Genomic DNA, 21,425 nt, shown 5'->3' on the forward strand with positions numbered 1-21,425 from the left:
TGGTAGCTCTGTGTTGATTTCTGGAGCTCCTCTTTTCTGATGCCCTGTTCTGTAAATTCCAGCAGGCTCAGCAGCTCTGAACTCTGATCTGTGTTTCCTCTCCCCAGCAATACTGTTCTCTATTTAGGATTCACTTCCCTCTGACAGGGGCTTCCCTGGTGGCTCAGATGGTGAAAGAATCTGCCTGAAATGCAGGAGATCCGGGTTCGATCTCTGGGTCGGAAAGTTCCCCTGGAGAAGGGAATGGCACCCAATTCAGTAGTTTTGCCTGGAGAATTCCATGGACAGAGGAACCTGGTGGGCTACAGTCCATGGGGTCTCAAAGAGTTGGACACTACAAAATGTGGAGAGCCACGCGGAGACCTGGAATGACTATAACTTTCACTCACCTCGAGTGTTTCCTTTTTCTCAAGGGTTACAGCCTGTGTTCTCTGTTACCCAGTACCTGAAAATTATCGCTTCAGATATTTTGTCTAGTTTGACCATTGTTTACCACAAAAGGGAAACCAAAACCTGTTACTTCATCAAAGCTGTAGCCAGACTGCAGTGTTTTCAGACCAAAATGTGGCCTTATTGGTGCCTTTTAAAATTGGGAGAGTCCACATTAAATATGGATTTCAAGACTCTCTTGAAAGACATGTTGAATTTGCTGGGTTTCTGAGCCTGAGTCTGCAGCAGGGGCTGAGGAATGGGGCCTATTGTGAGCGACTCTCTCCAGGTCCTGCCTCCCTCGTTTATCTCACTGGCTCAACTCCTGGAAATGTTTGAGTTGTGATCCTATAAAGGGAAGGATCTTTTCATCCCTCCCCCTCCAGCAATGTCGAGGGAAGTTGTCATTTTAAATCTTTCCATATTAAATCTTAAACCATCAAACAAAAAACATTTCAGACCTGTATAGTTCAACTTCCTGTATCCCCATCCAGATATTTCAGCTAAAAATGAGATAATTTCAGGGACTGATAAGAATGCAGTGTGTTTTCTCTGCTGCATTGGGCTGATAAGAATAAACCTGAAATGAAAGAAAATCTTCCACCAAACCTCTCAGGTGGAACGCAGCAGACTTCAGAAGTCCAAAAGAACAGTTAGAAATGCAAACTCGAGCTTAAGGAGAATGGTGCAGTTTTAAGCCCGCTTGTTAGCGTAACGAGAGGCAGGCAGGCAGAGAAGAGAGACTCTGAAGTTGTCTCAGGTTCATTTAGACTCTGGGAGAACAGGATTAACCCAGAAGCAGAGTCATTTTCCCTTTTCACCTCAAAATGACAGTTTTTCTAGGTCAAACCCACAAAGTTAAAGAGCAGACTGACTGCCCCAGAATTTTGAAGAAAATGGCAATGCCAAATTTGTCTTTTTTTTTTCTCCCCAAATGCCTGTTTTTCAGCTCATCTGCTCCATTCTGATGACTGCTTGTGATCAGAGTAGTTTTAGAGAGGCTGGGCTCAGAAATCACCTAGTTCAACAACCTCATTGTACAGGCGAGGGCCCTAACCCTCTCCTACTCCAAGAAACTTGGTCCCTCCTTAACTAAGCAGTCCAAAGGCACTTGTCCTAAATGGATTGATTTCTCCAAGAGCCCAGCCGCTCTCCAGTGGCTGCCCGTGCATGGTGGAGGGTCCTTGGCTGAGCGCAGCGTAGCGCCCCAAGGCCATGCAGAGCCCACAGGTCATCCCCAGCTCTGTTCCTGGCATTGTTGGTGACTTTCCATTACCAGTGTTTTTTAGAGTGTTGCTCTTGCTCTGTTAAGAGGCCTGAAATGGTCCAGACTCCGCTTTGTTTATACACAACATTCTCTTCAGAAATGAGCACCAAAATGGCCCCCCAGGCACGATGACCTCATCCCCGTCCCTAAGCTACGGCTTTGGGTGCCTTCCATTGGTGGGTGGGGTCACGTCAGGTGACGTGCGTGGAGGAGAGAATTGGGAGACATCCAGCAAGACCCACAGCGGGAGAGGGGGACGGGGGACCTGTCCAGAGATTTGCCTTGCAAGTCCTCAGGCTTTTTCTCCTGCTTCTGAGCGATCTTTGGGATTGAGGGAGGACCCTCCAGGCCTTTGCTGGAATCTGCATTGGTCCTTTCTCGGGCATGCGCTTCCCTGGTGGCTCAGACGGTAGAGAATCCGCCTGCAATGCAGGAGACTTGGATTTGATCCCTGGGTTGGGAAGATCCCCTGGAGACGGGATAGGTACCCACTCCAGTATTCTTGGGCTTTCCTGGTGGCTCAGACGGTAAAGGATCCGCCTGCACTGTGGGAGACCTGGGTTCGATCCCTGGGTCAGGAAGATCCCCTGGAGAAGGCAGTGGCTACCCACTCCAGGATCCTTGCCTGGAGAATTCCATGGATGGAGGAGCCTGGTGGGCTACAGTCCATGGGGTTGCAAAGAGTCAGATGTGACCGAGTGACCAGCACTTTGTTCTTTCTCTTCTCGGCCATAAGTGGTTAGAAAGTGTGACTTTCTGTGGCTCATTTACACCTGTGTCCTGCTCCCTCAGCACCCCATCCTGTTGTGCTTGGTGGGGTGCTGCGCCTTCTTCTGCACCTGCACTCTTTCAGGCCCTGAGGTTTTCTCTCGGTGATGGGGATGGCTGTCTCGAGGGCATCATAGGTGTGCCAAGAGGCGGGGTTTGGGCATTGAGCGTGCTGGGGCTGGCAGCCCTGCTCTGCTTGCAGCCAGGGGATTGACATCCCTCCAGTGAAGAGCCTGCTGTGTGAGGCAGCATGCTCAGAATGTTGCCTGGTTGTGGGATTAGAACTATCGAGAGGGCATCAGGTCTGCCTCCATTGGGGAACAGAGGACCTTTATTAAAAGCTTCTGTTTACACTCCCTGCTTCAGTTGCATATTTTTTGAGTAAAGCACTTCTGGCTTTACTTTTGAGTGCAAAGGATGTTTGTATCCCCCAATCCTGTTATCTGATGCCCGTGATTATAGTGTCAGTCTTCCTGGGTTGCTTACACTGCTACAGAGTGACGTCTCTGAAAGAGAAACCAGGAACAAAGTCCTGTTCTGTGTGTCTTCCCTGCTCTTGCACAGGCGTCATGAGAGCAGGACCTTGAGCCTCTGGGGATGGCTGGCTAGGTTGGCTGACCTTTTTGTTCCCAAGGGAAGGATACCTTCCCTTGACTGTTCTCAAGAAATTCTAGGAAACAAGAGGTGATCTTTGGTCTGGTCTGAGCAGCCCGGCTCTTGGGCTGCAGGGCTGGCAGAAGGGCTGGGGCAGAGGGCGAGCCATGTCTCACTGACAGCTGCCCTCAGAGCCCCAGCGGCCCGACCTCGGCCTGTGTGGCTTACTGAAGCCCTGGTGCCTTTGTGGGTCCCTTGGGCTTTTCCCCTCCAAACTGTTGCCTGTGGGGCAGGGCGTTTACTGCGAAAGTGTGAGCCAGGTGGAAGCTTTGATTTGGTCACTTCGGGGAATCGTGCTCCAGTCTGCTCCTTTGACCCACCCCAGCAATGCTGTTTTCTCTTCTCTTGCAGCACCTGTCCCTAAGAGCCAAGAGGGCCAAGGTCCAGGACCAGTGAGCAGAGCTGGCGGCTGCTGCAGGGGCTGCTCGGTGTGCCCTCCTCCACGCTGTCACCCCAGCCCAGGGTGGACAAGCTGCTGTCGGCTCCTGTGGACCCTTCAGCGGCTCTGCAGTGGGCTGCAGCCCGCTCACAGCCCCCTCCCGCCCGCTCCCCTCAGCATCTGCATTCCTCACTGGGATCCGGAGGCGTCTGTGCCTGGGTGGGAGTCCTGCTGCGCAGGAGTTGGAAAGCCCATGCTCTTGGCTCACCCAGCACCCTCCCTGGCCCAGCGTGCCCCTGTCACCAGGCATGAACTCCAGCCCAGCTTCATGGGGAGTAGGGAGGAAGGTGGGCTGCTGCACGCTGAAGCACCAGGTGGGGTGGGCAGGGCTTTGCTGGGCTGGCCTTGCTCTCCCTGCTGGGACCCCTCCTCTATTGACCAATGAGGTCCTTGGCCAAGTGTGGATATGGCGCATATCTATGATGAGACCCTGGAAATGTGGCGGATTTCTGCCAGTTACCCAGGGGCATGTTTGGCGGGCACAGGGGCTCCCAAGCCAAGTAGCTTCTGTTTCCCTCTGCCCATGTTCCTGTTTGTCTGCAGCCGGGAGATTTGCAAGGATTGGCAGTCAACAGAGAGGACCCCTGTGCACAGGGCTCCTTGGCTTCACAAGCAGCTTAGCTTCCCCTCCATGCACGGTACCATGTCCCGATGCCACTAGCGAAAGCTCATCAACTCGAAACCCATCCCAGATCCTCGGTAGCAGAAATTCACAACCGTTTAGAGGCTCTAAGCTTCTGTAGCTCAGGAACATAACTTGTCCGTTTGTCTTCTGTGTGTTTGCTTGGGTTCTTGTGAGAAGGCGGGGGCCCTTCCAGCAGGCACTGGTGTCATTGTCCCCGGGGCTGCTTGGCTGTGATGATGTCTGCAAACACATAGCTTGAAAGTTTATTTTTGTACTGATCCTAGTTTGGATGTGCCACTTTTGGCACCAAACGTGTATGTCATTTTTATTTCTGTTTTATAAACATGTAAATAATAGCGGTAACTTGTTAATAATAGTAAACCTTTATACGTAAAGTAAATGTAGTCCCTCCCATCCATGGTTCTCCTGGTCTATGTTTTAAGACAGTCCAATGAATTTTTACAAGCGAATGCTTGACATCAGCTGAGAAACCAGAGGCTTGTCACATAGCAACTCTGGGGTCATGTGGGCACAGGGAGCCCCATAGAGCAAGATCATGTGATCAAATGCCCTCCAGACATCCTTAGAGCAGACATGGGATGTTGTTTATATAAAGTCCCAAAGAAGTGCCAGTTCTCACCAGTTTCTGATTGGGATCCTTGTGGGGAAAGGTCAGAAATGCTTTCATAAAGTCTGAATTTAGGACCAGGGCTGATCCTGTTGAACTTCTCTTGGGGTGGGAGGAGGCAAAGGGGCACAATCCACATCCCCTGGGGGCGAGACCACACATCAAATCAGGAGATCAAACAACAGTCCGGGGTGCAAGCTGGAGACAGCAAGGTGTCCCCGGCCACCTCTGCCCGTGGGTCCCATCTATCGCCGTCTCTCCACCTCTTGGGCAGTCCCCAGCAGGGCAGGCAGGCCTCCCAGCGGTGTTCACTGTGTCACGTTGCAGCCCCTCGTGTGTGGAGATGGATCATCACCATGAAAGGCCTGTAACCGCGAAATGCCAGCCTTGGCCCCGGGGCCCCTTTACACGTCTCTGCAGGACCACGTGACCTTGTCAAGAGAGCACTGACTCAGCCTGGCTGAGAGACCAGCAGGGCCTGATGGCCTGGCAGCTCCCAAGACTTTGTCCCCCAGTTGTTCCACAAGAATGAGCCCTCTCAAGGCCCACATAGGTGCTCAGATACCATTAGTGACATTTCCACGACTTTGCAGTGTCTTCTGAAGCCAGCTGCTCATGTTGGACGGCGCAGGGAAGTCCGCGCTGGGAGGTGGCATGGGGTGGTGTCATCCTGAAGCCCAGGGACGGGCCCCTCTGTGCTCGATCACACTCTGCGGGTTCTGTGCCGAAGCCGGTCTCCCCCAGGGCTGGAGGGTGCCATCACAAGGAGGCCCATGGGCCAGGCAGCACTCCGGCCCGTCTCCATCCAGTCTGCAGACACTGGCTGAGCACCCAGGCTGTATGTGTGACACAGATGTGACACAGGAGTGGGGTGGAGATGTTCGCTAGCAAGTGACTGGGTGTGGGGACCTGCAGGGAGGCAGGGGACAAGGTGATAGTGGTGAGAGATGGCAAAGGCTGCGGCGGTGGTTAGAAGCCAGTCATCATCCAGAAAAAGCTTGCTCATAACAAGACCCTTCCTTGTGAACCTACAGCACATGCTCGCGTTCTGCTGCCCTGTCTGTCCCTCCTACCTCACCCTTTCACTTTGGCCATGAACGTGGAGAGTTGCCCAGTCCTGCGGCTCCTCTCTCTGGCACCAGCTTCAGCACCAGCACAGCCTGTGACCACTGCTTGCTCTTGGTGGCCTCGGTGCTGGTCTGGGTTCCCCTGCCTTCCATCCCCGTTCTCAGCTTCACTTTTCAGGACCCCGTGCTGATGGCTTCCTGTCAGTCCATTTCATAGGGTTGAGTGGTGGGGTCACAGGTCTGAGGTACCTAAATTTGGATAAGCACAAGACCCCATGCTGGAACCATGGGACCAGATCTCCTGTGCTGGGACCTGGGAGCCTGCAACTTGAAAAGCTTCCGCCAGATGATTCTAATGATGTGGTGGCTTGGGGACCACTGGTAAAGGAGACAAGATGTCACGAGGACCTCAACTCAGGAAAGGAGATGAGCCACCAGCTGGGCAGTCAGGAGGAGCATCAGACTTGAGTGACAGTTTTGACACAGGTTGTATTCTAACCTGTACCAGGATCCACTCCGAGCCCACTGGCCTGTTTCTCCAAAGCACTGGGGTTGGAATTTAACTTCCGACAGGTCATGATGATGGGCGCGTGTTGGCCCATGATGACTTTTCCTGACTTCTCTGTCCAAATAAATGGTGAGCATTTCATAGTTATGCTGTATAAAAGATCATCCCATCCTTTTGTCTTATTTTTTTTGTGCTAAAATGTTCTTTTAGAAAATAATGGTGATATTAGATGGTAGCTTTAAAAAAAATGTTTTCCTTGGAAAAATAAATATTAACAGTCAAACTGCCCTGGTCTGGTGGTTAATACTCTATGCTCCCAATGCAGTGGCTTGGGTTCAGTCCCTGGTTGGGCGACTAAGATCTGATATGCCACATGGCATGGCCAAAAAAACTAAAAAGAAGAAAAAAATTGTATACGAGTTTCCTGATTAAAAAAATTCAAGGGGCTTCCCTGATGGTCAAGTGGCTAAGACTCTACGCTCCCAATGCAGGGGGCCCGGGTTCGATGCTGGTCAGGAATCTAGATCCCACGTGCCGCAACTAAAAAGGTCCCGCGAGCCATAACAGATTTGATGTAGCCAAAATAACAACAACAGCAACAACAACAACAAAACTGGTTGATGAAATCCCCAAACCCAGGAGCCACTAGTCTGTGGGCCAGAGGGGACTGTGAGGGCCACACGGCAGCTCAGCACCACACATCACATCTCTGGGAAGACAGAGCGGCCTCGTCAAACAACCGAATTGCAACTGGGCTTCGGGAGCCGCAGAGGAACTACCTGTCCTCACATAATTGGAAGGATTCAAGGTGGCGGGACTCAGCCCCCGGGTCGCTGACTTCACCTTTTGATAAGATCAGATATTTTCCAACCTCCAGTGACTCACCTGGATGCTTCCTCCGCCTTCCAACCTGTTTGTGTGAAGTACAACCGGCATGCGTTTTTGATGCCTGATGGAACCCTGGATTTCCTACGTTTCCTCTCTTTGTCCTGCCATTGGACCTAGAAATGGGCTATCCGCCCATTTCATACTTGGCCACTTTGGGGCGGCTAGCTAGTTGGTGTGTCCTGGAGGGAGCTTGTCCCTGGGTCCTCAGGGTCACTGCTCTGTCTGGCGAACCAAGAGAAAGTTCTGGCACTTGTGATGAATCCCAGAGATGGTGCCTTCTGCATTCTTGGGTGGTACTGAACTTGTTCAAACAGGCTGTCTCCTTGCCTGGCAAAGGGATGCCAGGGCATCATTTTCCCTGGCCCTGTGGCCTGCGTGGCTTCAGCCTCACTTGCGGGCTCTGCCAAAGGCGGAGATCGAGCCAGAGCGGCTGGGATACGCACAAAGGAGTTGGTGTGGCCGTGAAGGACCCGGGGGGAGCACGCCCAGAATCTGTAGCCAGGCGAAGGCCAGGCATGAGCTGCTGCTCATGGCCAGTCCATTGACAGGTCTGGGCAGTGGCTCTGAATACAAGCACCTGGCCAGGGTTTTCCGTGGCCCTAGACTGATGGGTGAACTGTTACATGACCCAGAGTAGCCCCGGGCCCTGCCTCCAGCCCAGTGCGCCCAGACCCCAGGCCCCAGGGCAGAACTTGGCTGGCAAGGAGTTTCTCGCCTGCCTTCGGTTGGTTCCTCCGAGCATTTTCCTCTCCAATTCCACCTCCTGTGTTTTCAGTTTTGAGGTGACATCAGGTTTGCTTAGTACCCACTCTGTGTTTAAGTTCTTTGTTTTTCGTCTTCACATGTGTGTATGCTTTGTCCCTTTGACATTTACCTCCCTGGCTTTTCTGCTTTATTTCCCTTTTTACCATGAAGTTTAAAAAAATCTAGGTGTGTGTGATTTGCTTCATGTTGATACTGTTTTAAAAAGCACTTTTACCTTCATATTTAACTTCTTGGTCTTCTTTATACTTGTTACTTTTAGGTTATGCTTTTATACTTTGGGGTTAAAAAAACTCATATTAATTTTTTGTTTTTTTCTGTAAATATTTTCTTCCATTATTTTCATTGTCTCATTTTAACGTATTCGTTTTAAACTTACCTTAACAATTCACTTCCCATTTCATTTTACTTCTGTTACTCCTTTCTCTTAGTTTGCTTAATTGGTGTCCGTGGTTGGCAAAAGGCCTAACTGTAGGTGTGAGAGCAGGAGAAAAGATGTTTGCAAGATGTTGGTTAAAACCAACAAAGGATTCACTGTAAAGAATATACAAGGAATATGCAACAGTAAATAGATAACCCAAGAGAAAAAAGTGCGCAAAAGATAAGGAACAATCGATAGAAACAGATCCAGTGCACCAAACCAGTGAAAAGCTGTTTGAGTGAATCGTCAGAGAAACACAAAACTAAAGTGCCAATCCAGTAGCAGTTGGCACCCATCAGATTAGCAAAGGTGAGTAATGACAAGTGTTGGCAGAGACATGGGGACCAGCGGAGAGCCTCCTGGCACAGCTCACTGGATGAAGGAAGCACGTGCTCCCCAGTCCGGACATCCCACGTCTGGGTCAATGTTCCCAACAAAATTCTCACCTGGGTGCATGAGGAGACAGGGAAGGAAGCTCACCCACTTTGGTTGTGGTGAGAGGGTAGCAGTGGCGGAGGTGGCAGGGGCTGGGGACAGGGTGGAGGAATGCCCATCACTGGGAGAATGTGCAGGGAAGTCAGTGGTTGGCATCACGGAGCATACGAAGCCCTTTCAAGCCACAGACAACATGTAACACGGACCTTCAAAACAGATGCGTGAGAAAAATAAGAAACAGATGGGACAGTACCGTGTACAGACGCTACAAATACATTCACACAAGAAACAACACAGCGTTTGCAAAAACAGGTATAAACAAAAAGATGCACGTTAGGAGGGTTGCCTGTAGAGGGTAGGGGGGTGGGGGATGGGAGTGAGGAATGTGGAAAAGAGAAAAGAACAAAATGAAACAAGGTGGGTTGGAAGAGGCACTCAGGTGTTCATCTGCAGGAGGCCTTGCTTTTAGGCCAGGTGGCTTTCTTCTTCAAGGGCCAGGCGGGTGGAAGGTGTGCAGGGTTGGCCTCACTTATGAGTGTCGACCTCAGTGGGCTTGCTGCTGCTGCCTCCCAGGTCAGATCCCCAAGGCACCTCTTTGATCCTGGACGTGATGCTCCGAGGACCACCATGACCTGCCTTAATGCTCACATTCTCCATCACAGTGCCTTCCTACTTGGCTGCTATTCTCGTTGTGATACCCTTAAAAAAAAGTATTTAGCAGCATCAGGTCTTCGTGGCAGCACACAGGATCTTCCCTGTGATGTTTGGGGTCATTCATTGCCACATGCAGGCTTCTCTCTCGTTGCAATGTGTGGGCTTAGTTGCCTTGCAGAACGTGTGATCTTAGTTCCCCAAGTGAAAGTGAAAGTGTTGGTCGCTCAGTCGTCTCCGACTCTGCAACCCAACTCGGAGCCCACCAGGCTCCTCTGTCCATGGACTCCTCCAGGCAAGAATACTGGAGTCTGGAGTGGGTTGCCATTCCCTTCTGCAGGGGATCTTCCCGACCCAGGGATTGAACCCAAGTCTCCGGTATCTCAGGCTACCATCTCACCTACAACCAGGGGTCAAACCTGCGTACCCTGCATTGGAAGGCAGATTCTCAACCCCTGGACTGCCAGGGGAGTCCCCCCTGTTGTGATGCCCTTTTAATAAATACATACCCCAACGTGGAGTTAGTTTTCATTGGCCATCGGAAAGCCAATGGGCCTTGGATGACCACCAAGGAAAGAAAGGCATGTAGCCCCCCTTGGTCACTGTCAGGAGAGGCAAATGAATTCACTAGACAAACTCTTCCAAAATTTATAAATAGACACATCTGGGCAAAGCTTAGCTGGATTTCTAAGACTACTTCCTCATGAGTCCTTCCTGATGATCTTGTCCATAAGATGGAATTGATGCTCTCAGCCCATGGGGACTGTTGTCCTCCATTTCAGCTCCTGGCACTGTGTTTCTGGAACCTTCTTGCCCTTAGAGTAAGCCTAGAGGCTACAAGGAACAGGATACGTCAAGGCTTTGAAAATCCTTTGATGATCTTTGATCACCCTGAGGAGCTCAGGAACTTCAACTGTGTTTGCTCCTGGGTGGGGCTCCCTCTCCCCTTGTTATTGGCTCGCTGGACATTTAGAACCAGTTTAATGAGCACTGATGCCTGATTTTCCAAGAATTGCCTTGTAGGGGGAGAAATCTGGGCCAGGTTAGCGTGGCAACATGCAAATTCAAAGAGGCCACCAGGGAACTTATTAAATTTAAGTCTGACTCTAAACTTTTCATTGCCTGGAGAAAAGGATATTATCACTCATCCTGAGTGTTCCTGACTTGGGCTGCAGACTCAGAAGGAGGAAGCATTACTTGTCCCAGTTACTGAGCCGTTTACCTGTCCAGGAGCGGGGGATGAGGTCATGGAATCCCAGCTTCCAGAGAAACAGGGCAGATTTCCTGTTGCCAGCTTTATAAACCAAAGTCAGCCCTCCTGAACGATGACGATGCCGGGCCAATTCTGAGGAAGTGCCGACGGTGTAAATTTTTGACATTTGATCTTGGCCAATCGATTAGTCCGTTCCAGCCGGAATTAGGATGAAAGTCTCCTGCTTTCACCCAGGCTCCCTCCTGGATGCTCTCCTGGTTTGTGCCCAGTTGGCATTCTGACACCCGTTGGGTGTGAGAATAACTTTTGCAGGCACAAGCCATGTCTCCTAAGTGATAGGGGCAAGTGCATTGAAATCTGAGTCAGAAGACCTGGATTAAAAACAAAAACAGTTCAGCCATAAAAAAGAATGAAAGAATGCCATTTACAGCGACATGGATGGACTTAGAGATTGTCCTACTAAGTGAAGTAAGTCAGAAAGAGAAAGACAAATATCATACGATATCACTTATACAGGAAGTCTGAAATATGACAAATGAACTTATCTATGAAACAGAAACAGACGCACAGACACACAGAACAGGCTTGTGGTCGCCAAGGTGGGGGAGAGCGAGGAGGGATGGGTTGGGAGTTGGGGATTAGCAGATGCAAACTATTATATGTCGGATGGATAAACAAGGTCCTACTGTGTAGCGCAGGGAACTATATCCAATATCCTGGGATAAACCATAATGGAAAAGAATATAAGGAATGTATGTGTTTGTTTAACTGAGTCACTTTGCTGTACAGCAGAAATTAGCACAGCATTGTAAATCAACTAGCTTCAATAAAAAAGTAAATTCAAAAGGTAAAAAAAAAAAACCTTTATTTATATGTAACAAAGGCTCTCATTTTATTTGGATAGTTCAATGGGTTTTGACAAATACACAAATCCCAAATGGCCATCAAAGTCCAGTATAAACGTTTCTATCCAAAGACTTCCCTCAAGATCTTTTGTAGTCAACCCCCGCTCCCACCCCTTGCCGGCAAGCATCGCAGTGTGCTTTCTGCCACTGTGAATTAGTTTTGCCTTTTGTAGAATGTCATCTAAATGGAATAATTCCAAATAAACTCTTTTGTGTTTGGAGAAGACCCCCGGTCTCACAATCAGACAACTCCATGACCCTTGGTAGGATACGATTTCCGTCTTCATCCCAGTTTCCTTCTCTGTACAGTAAGGATAATAACTTAGAACACCAGTCAACCAAGTGTGGTGGTGCTGGGGCTCTGGAAAGGTTCCAGGTCAGGAGCTCCTCAGAGATCAGGGCTCTCTGCTCGTTTCAGCAAGACTGTGTCCCAGAAGGCTTCCTCGTGCCCCGTCCCTGCACACCTATCCTAGCCGCCCTGGTGCCGTGATCGGCAGGTCCCCACACCCTCATCAAGGAGGACTCCTTTTATTTAAATAAGAGAGGTTCAAAGACACCCCAGGAAAGAAAGGGATGTAGCAATGAGGATCCCCCAGATGGGCAGAGGTGGCCAGAGACTGGGCGGAGGGGAGAGATGAGTGTGGGAGGCATCAACGGAGGCCTGGAGTAGGGCCTTACTGACTCTGGGGCTCAGGACCTTGGGGTTTCTCGAGGGGAGCAAGTGTGAGCAGGAGACGTGTGGGGCTGCCGGACACTCAGGTGAGTGGTGCATCGGGGACACACCCACCCTGCAGGGCACATATACTCACCCCTCTCACACCTACACCCTCATGTGTATTAACATCTCCTTCGGATGAGGCCGTGGGAGATAACAGTATCAAGCACATCCAAATCCTTGCTCCCTGGAGCTCATGTGCTGGAAGATAATTGCACATTCAGGCTGCTCCCCCTCCTTAGCCAGAGATGCAGAGGGTCCTCAATGTGGCCCTGCTGCTAAGTCGCTTCAGTCGTGTCTGACTCTGTACGACCCCACAGACGGCAGCCCACCAGGCTCCCCTGTCCCTGGATTCTCCAGGCAAGAACACTGGAGTGGGTTGCCATTTCCTTCTCCAATGCATGAAAGTGAAAAGTCAAAGTGAAGTTGCTCAGTCGTGTCTGACTCCTAGCGACCCCATGGACTGCAGCCTACCAGGCTCCTCCATCCATGGGATTTTCCAGGCAAGAGTACTGGAGTGGGGTGCCACTGTGGCCCTGAGTTCCATCCAACAGAGTCGGTCCTGTTAATCCACTCAGCATCTGTTGCCACAGGATGAGGCTGTGCTGCCCCCTGCTGGCCACATGCAGGCAGTGCCAGCTCAGGCTGGAAGGTTCCAGCTTTGCCGCGGGGCTGAGGTAGAAAAGGAACCTACCTTGCTTCCGTCACCTGGGCAGAGCAAACATGGAGGGGCAGGACAGTGTGAAGAACCCTGCCCCAGTGCCCAGATCTCCTTGTCGCTTTCTGCATGCCCTTTTCTTCCCTATAAGTTCCTGGATTTGAAAAGTGAGAGCTGAACCAACTCACGATGTTTTTCTGAGCCGTCTCCAGCACGGCTTCCCACGGCACCACCCTAATGCCCCCTAGCTGTGTAGCTGCTCCAGGGGATTCCTTCTCAGCCTTCCTCCCTCCAGCAGGAATGGAGGGACCCATTTCCCAAATATGAGGATGGAATCTAGCTGACACCTAAGAAGGCCAACTACTTGAGGCCAGAATGCGGGAGACGACGGCCAGTAGGCACAGGGGGAACCCAGCCTCAGCCCTCGCAGCCCAGGGCCAGATGACCGTGAAGACACTGTCTTGGAAGCGGATCCTCCAGCCTCAAGCCCCTTTTGAATCACCCTCACCTGAGGCCCAGATAGCAGAGACAACACATTGCTTCTGTGCCCTGTCCAAATTCCTGACCCACAGAGCCTGTGGACATGATAAAGAGGTAGTTTCATGCCACCAAGTTCTGGGGTGACGGTTATGCAGCTCCCAGAGCACCATGATAATCATTTAATTAGACCCAGACCGTGGTGGCCTAAATGGGCTCCTGGAGCTGGGACCCACCTTGGTAAGGCTGTTTCTTTGGGAGACCGGGTCCCCTTCTGGCCAAGCGGCCTGGAGCTCCGGGCGCCTCCATCCCCTGAGATTCCTAAGGGGCTGGTGACCCTGAGCTGGTCAGCTCCTTGCTCTCCCAGATTGGGTCTGTTTGATCCGTGTTTCATTCGAACAGGAAAGCAAGGTTTTGTGTGACCACCATTTCGTCTGAAGGGTCTTAAATGGAGGAGTGACACACCCAGACCTGGAATTACAGGAAGAGTCACGCACGTGGGGTGGGAGTGGACCCGAGGGAAGGCAGGGACACCGTCGAGTTCGAGGTTGCAGGGACATCGCCCCTTTCTTCCTTGGAAGGAGGAACTGAGGCTCAAGGGCCAGGGGCCATGGCCAAGGTGGATGCATGTTGTGCTGGATCCCTGTCCCCCCCAGGCTTGCCTGTGTCCTCGGCGGGCGGCGGACCCGCGGGATCTGCGCAGGGGGAGGCAGTTCCAGCCCCGAGTCCTGCCCGTGTTGCACAGCTGAGTGTTCCTAGCACGCCCGCAGCGCCGGAGGAGGCGGCGGGACGCTCGGGCCGGTGCTGCGCGCGGCGGCCGCTAGGAGGCGCAGGCGCCCCGCGTTTGCGCGGCCCGGACTCTGCAGTCCCGGCTCAGGGTCCTGAGATCGCGAGGGCCCACGGTTCCTACCGGGGCCCCCTCGCCCCCTCTCGCCACCTTCCCAGTGGACACGCTCCCCGCTGCGTGCCCGTGACCCGCCAGGTCCTTGAATCTTGAGCACCTCCCGGAGGAAGACATGACTGTCCCCAGTTGACAGTTTGTGATGCTACAAACAGCTGAAATCGAATAATAACCCCTTAACCTTTATGGAGTTCTAATCATTGACCTGGTCTGCCAGGATCCTTCAGAGGGGAGCTGGGGCCGACAGAGGAGGGTGAAAAGCCAGCTTTGGGGAGGTGGCCGCCCTAGGAGCCCCCTGCCCCAACGTCGGGCTCCTTGCAAATCTGAGGACCTGTAGGGAGAGCAGGTGGGCCAGGTGGGCGGTAGTAAAATCTTAGGGCCAATGGGATGTGTAGCCCACCCCCCCACTGGGCACCCCGTATCTGCATTTTTGCCCCTGTGGCCATACTTTCTCTGCAGCCTAAAGTGGCTGGAGTGCCTGGTTAGTGGCCAGGAGCATTGTGGCACTCACCAGGGTCATGATGCTCAGAGCTACAGCCTGACCACAGAGTGGTGCCCATCTGTGCCAGGGGCATAAGGTGGAGGCCATGGCCACAGCCAAGGGCTCGAGGGGCCTGACTCCAACCCAGTCCACACTGAAGACGAGCCAGTGAGCAGTACTGGCTGGGGAGGCAGCCGTGGCAGGAGGCAGTGTGGCAGGTGGTTAAAAACTTGGACTTGGAGCTGCAGTGCTGAGGTTCATGACCGGCTATCACCACCTCCCAGCTGTGGGTCTTGGGCAGGAGGCTGAGCCCCTTGCTTTCAAAAGAAGGTGATAATAGACTATCTCTGCATAATTCATGCCTTTTTGTGTGTATATTTTATGATGCTTTGGCATCTTGGTATCTTGCAGCCCAGGAAGGCTCTGCCTCTCCCAGGGCTAGGAAATTCCCAGCAAACAACTAACCAGAGTGCGCCTTTCACCTGCAAACACATCCATCCAGAACCGATACCCCAACCATCTCCTTTTTTCTAACTTGCAAACCAAGCTGATATTTGCCCTGCCCTCCATCACCTGCGGGCCGGGCACAGGTGCAGCTAGTGACAAGCCCAGTAGCCCATGTTCTTAGTCACTTAGTTGGGTCCAACTCTTTGTGACCCCATGGATTATAGCCCGCCAGGCTCCCTCTTTCCATGGGATTTTCCAGGCAAGAATACTGGAGTGGGTTGCCATTCCCTCCTCCAGGGGATCTTCCCGACCCAAGGATTGAACCTGGGTTGATCTGCATTGGAGGTGGATACTTTACCATCCGAGACAGTAGGGAAGCCCCCAGTAGCCTGGAGCCCACTAAATTATTCAAACCAGCCAATCCCAAACAGCTTACCTTGTCTCACCCATCACTTCCTGTGCAAAGCACAGTGAAGGCTCTGGTCCTCGCTCTCCCCTCCCTGCTCCTGCCTCCCAACTGACTCTGGTGCTTCCCCCCATGGTCCTGTGTGGTGGGTCATGCCACCTCCTCTCTGAAACTGATTAGTAAACTCTTCTTTCAAGACATTGTCTCCCTGTCTGTCAAGCTACCATACCAGATTACAACAAAATCCCGGGTACATGTTAAAACAACCTCATAAGATTGGCCGGGATGAAACGACCTAACTCTTCTAAAATGCTTACGACAGTTCCCGACACACCTGGATGCTAGGCCAGGAGGAGCTATTATTATTACACTCCCCTATCCTGTTTGCACCAGCTGCCACCCTCTGGGCGCTGGTGCAGCACGAGGTGCAGGCAGCGCCAGGCGCCTGGTCACAGGTCACCCAGGTGTTCCCTTCCCTTGGCAGGGGTGCCAAGCACCCGAAGCTAACAGTGAGAGCCAGGTGAGGACGGAGGCTTCTTGGGCCCAGAAGAGGGGTCCCACCTCTGCCATTTGGCTGCAGGGGCTAAATCCCTAATCAAGCTCTCCAGCAACCCCCTCCCCATAACCTTGAGAACCCCAGTTCAGGTGGAAAAATCCCCCCTTGATAATTACCCCCAATGATAATATCTCAATCATAGTGCAGTGAGCCGGCGGGCACTGTGCTGGCATCTTGTATCAGCCATTCTCAAACATTTCGGCCTCAACAGCTCTTCACACTCTTAAAAACTACTGAGGATCTCAGCGCTCTTGTTAATGTGGGCCATATCTATCACGATTTAGCACTCGAGGAGTTAAAACTGAGAAACTGTGATCATATTTGTTCTTCATTTATTTCAAATCACCATAACATAAACACATTACATGTTCACATAAATATTTTATGAAGAATAGTGGTATTTCCCAACACAAATATTTTAGGGAGAAGGGAGCATGGCATTGCTGTACATTTGTGCAGATCTCTATCATGTCAGGCTTAATAGAAAACAGCTGGGTTCTCGTAGCTGCTTCTGCCTTCGAGGTTTTGAGATATCACATGTCATGTCATCTCTGGAACACTACACTGAGAGTCAAAAAACTGTTTACTTGAGAATGGAAATAAAGTACTGTCTGAGTATTGTTATGACAATAGTTTTAACTATCATGGACATTCTGGAAGGATCTCGGGGTCCCCCAGAGGTCCGCAGGTCATACTTTAGAAACTACTGGCTTATATACATCCTAATATGCCCCAGCTTGACAGATGACGAAAGCGAGGCACGGGAGGATTAAAGCAACTTGCATCAGGTCATGCAGCTGGAATTCAAGGCCAGGTCGCTTGGGTGGGAGCCGGGGGGCAGGTCACTGGGAAAAGCCCTTGACTTTGGTGTCCATGGCCCTAGCATTCAGCCCTGAGAGACAGGGCCGAGCCTGGACACAGACAAAGCAAGCTGGGCAGGATGGACCCGCGGGGAGGGGAGCTGGGTCTGGAGTGAGGGGGTGGTTGGGGAGGGCCCGGGGGATCCGTTAGTCACCAATGGTCCTGGTGACAGGGCTGGAGAAGGCAGCTGGCGGCGGATGCAACCTCCAGCTGGAAAATCAATAGGTGATCAGCGCTCCAGGGGCAGCGCTGTTCATCAGGTGCGTGGGGACGCAGGGCAGGGGCGGGGGGCCCGGAGGAAGTATCACTGACCCCCGGCAGGATTGATCAAACAGCCAGACACCCAAGGCCAAACTCACTAATAAAGTGAGACGTTCAGCTCAGCCAGGCGGCTGCTGGCTGAAGGTCTTAAAAAAACCGCTTAGCTGAGGAGTTCTTGCTAAACTGTCTTTGTTTCTTGAGGCCAGTGAGGGGGAGGACTAGCTGAGGGAGGCCTGGCTTGGCTGCGGTTTGACTTGCATCTCTTGGCTGGATGTGGGCCTGGACCACAGAATCCCAGAGCCCGTGTGTGGGTGCGTGTGTGTGTGCTGGCTACGGCACACACCACTTACACATGCCATGTGTGTGCACAGACATGCACGCACTATAGCACATATGTGTACCAATTTGCCTGGGCATGTTTGTGCATGCATGTGCAATGCTATAACATGTATAATAGCCACACAACACACATGCACAGACATGTTACAGCCATATACACACATGGATACCTTGCATGTTTGTGCATGCATGTACAAGTCCCAAGCATGTATCATGGCTACGTCACAATGCACATGTATGCATGCCACCACACTCATGTGTGCACACGTGTGGCCATGCATGTGTGCATGTGAGTACACTTGCTACATGAATGTGCACCCACAGTAGCACACATGGGTGCATTTGAGGGCAGGGCATGTGTGCCTGTGGGTTAAACCGTTTCTTCTGCACTTTCCACTGCATTTTCCACCTTCCTCTGCCTCTAGCCCCAAAGATGCAACGTTTGTTATGAAAGTTATTATTATGGGAGGGAGTGGAGAGAGAAGTGGAAACTGGAAAACTGTATCTAACAGGCCAAAGTGTACAATAGAGAGAAAAAGTGTAGATGTGGAAAGGAAGAGGGGAGAGAAAAAACAAAGAGAAAAATTCTACCAGTATTTGGGGCAATTAGGTGGGCTTCCCTGGTGGCTCAAAGAATCTGCCTGCAGTGCAGGAGACCTGGGTTCAATCTCTGGGTCAGGAAGATCCCTTGGAGGAGGAAATGGCAACCCACTCCAGTAATCTCGCCTGGAGAATCCCATGGACAAAGGAGCCTGGTAGGCTATGGTCCATGGGGTTGAAAAGAGTCAGACACAACTGAAGTGACTTAGCATGCAGGTGGACCAAACCAGTACCAGTGGGATTAGAATGGACTTGACATTTTGCAACTTGAGGAATAGCAGGACGACAGAGGCTGTTCTGTTAGCAGAATAAAGAGCTTGGGGGAGTGTACTGATTTAAATAATGGAACCCCAAATGATATGTCTACCTGGAACTCGTGGTCTGCTATGGTCTGTCCCCCCCACCCTCACCAAATTCATGTGAAATCCTAGCCCCCAAAGGTGATGGTATTGGGAGGTGGGGACTTTGGGAAGTGATTACGTCATGAGAGTGGAGTCCTCATGAATGGGACTAGTGCCCTTATAAAAGAGCCCCCACAGAGCTCCTAGTCCCCTCTACCATGTGAGAACATGGGGAAAGATGATGCTATGAACCAGAAGAGGACCTTCACAAGAACCATGTCAGCACCCTGATCTCAGACATCCAGCCTCCAGAACTGTGAAGAAGACATTTCTGTGGTTTATAAACTCCCCTATCTGTGGCATCTCCTTATATAGCCCAGACAGACTAATAAATAACCTTATTTGGGAAAAGCATCTTTGCAGATGTAATTAAGGTAAGGGTCGCAGGATGAGATCATTCTGGATTATTGGATTACCTGGTGGTGGTGGTGGTGTAGTCGCTAAGTCATGTCCGACTCTTTGTGACTCCATGGACTGTAGCCTGCCAGGCTCCTCTGTCCTTGGGGATTCTCCAGACAAGAATACTGGAGTGGGCTGTCATGCCCTCCTCCAGGGTTTTCCCGACCCAGGGATCAAACCTGTGTCTCTTACATCTACCTGCACTGGCAGGGGGTTCTTTACCAGTAGTGCCACCTGGGAAGCCCTCATATCCTCCAGAAGGAACCAATCCTCCTGACACCTTGATTTTGAACTGGCCTCCAGAACTGCGAGACAATATTTTGCTGTTGCTTTAAACCATCACATGTGTGATACTTTGCTATGCCAGCGCTAGGAAATTTATATATGTGGGGGGACTGTTCTGGAAGAAGTGAGAATTGACATGCGAAGGGGGCTTCCACTCAATCTGTGACCCTGGAGGAATGTGGGACCTACAGACGCGGAGCCTTCCAGCTCTTAGCAAAGAGGATTTTCTACAGCCCAGATTCCAGGGCTGGGCTGGGCTGTGTTTTGAAGGAGACACATTTCAGCACTCCATTGCTGATATGGCCCTAAGGGAGCTTAAGCATCTGTTACATAGTTGGACTTGTTAGCCCTTCTCTAGCCTTGAGAGTCTGTGCACTGGTGCAAAGAAAGAAATACAGTTCTAGACGGATGGCAGAGGACCTAGAGAGGGCAGCCAGGTAGGTGTCCTGATTGATGGCGGTGTTTTGGTAGAGAAATGGGTCTATGGGAGAGGAGGATGCTGAGAGACTGACTGCTGGGTGGGTGGAGCATCTCCTGGGCTCTGTCCTTGGTGAGACCCCTAGAGCACCCCTCAAGGTCCCCTTCTCTGCCAGTAAAGCCGTCTCCACGTGGGCGTTGCCTTGGACACGATAGATGTTCATAACCCCGAAGGAACAACACTTCTCTATGAGCTATGGTATTTCTCAACCAGAAACATGCTCTTCCACATCCATTAATGTTGGTTTGATAGTCTCTTCCCCTTTCTGTACCAGGAACTGGTGTGGACAGAATTCATCATGCCATGGACTGGTACATGTAACTGATTGTTCAGGCAGAAAAAAAATGAACTTTTTTTTTTTGATGTTTACCTTCCCTGGTGTCTCAGCCAGTAAAGAATCTGCCTGCAACGCAGGAGATCCAGGTTCGATCCCTGGGTTGGGAAGATCCCCTGGAAAAGGAAATGGCTGCTCACTCCAATATTCTTGCTTGGAAAGTCACCTGGACGGAGGAGACTGGCGGGCTACAGTCCATGGGATCACTAAAGAGTCAGACATGACTTACCGACTAAACCACCGTCTTTCACACTGGCAGTGGATGCTGGTGTGGGCGAGAGGAAATGTCATAACCATGTGTTCGTTTGTTTGCTTTTGTTGCTGACTAGTCGCTCAGTAGCATCTGACTCTTTTGTGACCCTGTGGACTGTAGCCTGACAGGTTCCTCTGTCCATGGGATTCTCCAGGCAAGAATACTGGAGTGGGTTGCCATGCCCTGCTCCAGCAGATCTGGGAGTATGAGCCTCATAATGCTTATGGAGAAAGATTCAGAAATGTCATTGAGACATAAAACCTGAGTAGTGGCTTTGGGTTTCTTAGTCTTCAAAACTCAGCCAGGCAAGAAACGCAAGTTTTTGTTGTTTTGTATTTGAATCTGGTTTCTGTCGCAAAACTGCCCCCTCCTTCCCTATTAGGCAGAAAATTAACCAATTAAGCAGATAATTATTTCCAGTTAATTCAAGATAAACTCACCACTCGAGAGGGTCTTCAGCCAGTTGAAATTTCTTCTCTAACCCCCTCCTTCCTTGGGAGACAGTGTATTTGGAGGTGGTGGGTGTGTCGTACGGAGTCGGTTTCTGCTGGATCATCACCCCTTTCCCCCACTGGTGTCTGTGGTGGTGGCTGCTGGCCAGCGCTGCATTTGTCTGATGTTTGGGGGTCCCAGTCCTGTGTCTCAGCTCACTTCCCTGTTCTCAGAAGCACAGAGATCTTGGATTGTCTGTCCACGCTACTCCGGAGCCCCGGAATGTGTGGGCTTAGGCTGATGTACAGACTTGATAGATAAAAAATATATATATATATATATATCTCCTTCTGCCAACTCTGCTAGCACGACTGAGGATTGCAGACAGGAAATGGGGCCCAGGTTGCCTTTGCTTTCAAATCCCCAATCTCATTGGAGGTCCCATACTGAGCACTAACCCTGAGCAGCCTGCAGCACGCAT

General features: G+C 51.2%; 1 protein-coding gene across 1 annotated transcript in view; it reads left to right on the forward strand.

Annotated features, from left to right (window-relative positions):
- Positions 1-6,659, forward strand: part of DHX35 (DEAH-box helicase 35) — a 71,997-nt gene extending 65,338 nt beyond the window's left edge. The window contains exon 22 of the mRNA XM_070381731.1: positions 3,470-6,659. Within this exon, the coding sequence (XP_070237832.1) occupies positions 3,470-3,514 (45 nt within the window). The 3' untranslated portion in view covers positions 3,515-6,659. The remainder of the gene's footprint in view (positions 1-3,469) is intronic.
- Positions 6,660-21,425: the final 14,766 nt, after the last annotated feature.

This window comes from Bos mutus, chromosome 13 (assembly GCF_027580195.1).
Source record: "Bos mutus isolate GX-2022 chromosome 13, NWIPB_WYAK_1.1, whole genome shotgun sequence".
Classification (NCBI taxonomy): domain Eukaryota; kingdom Metazoa; phylum Chordata; class Mammalia; order Artiodactyla; family Bovidae; genus Bos; species Bos mutus.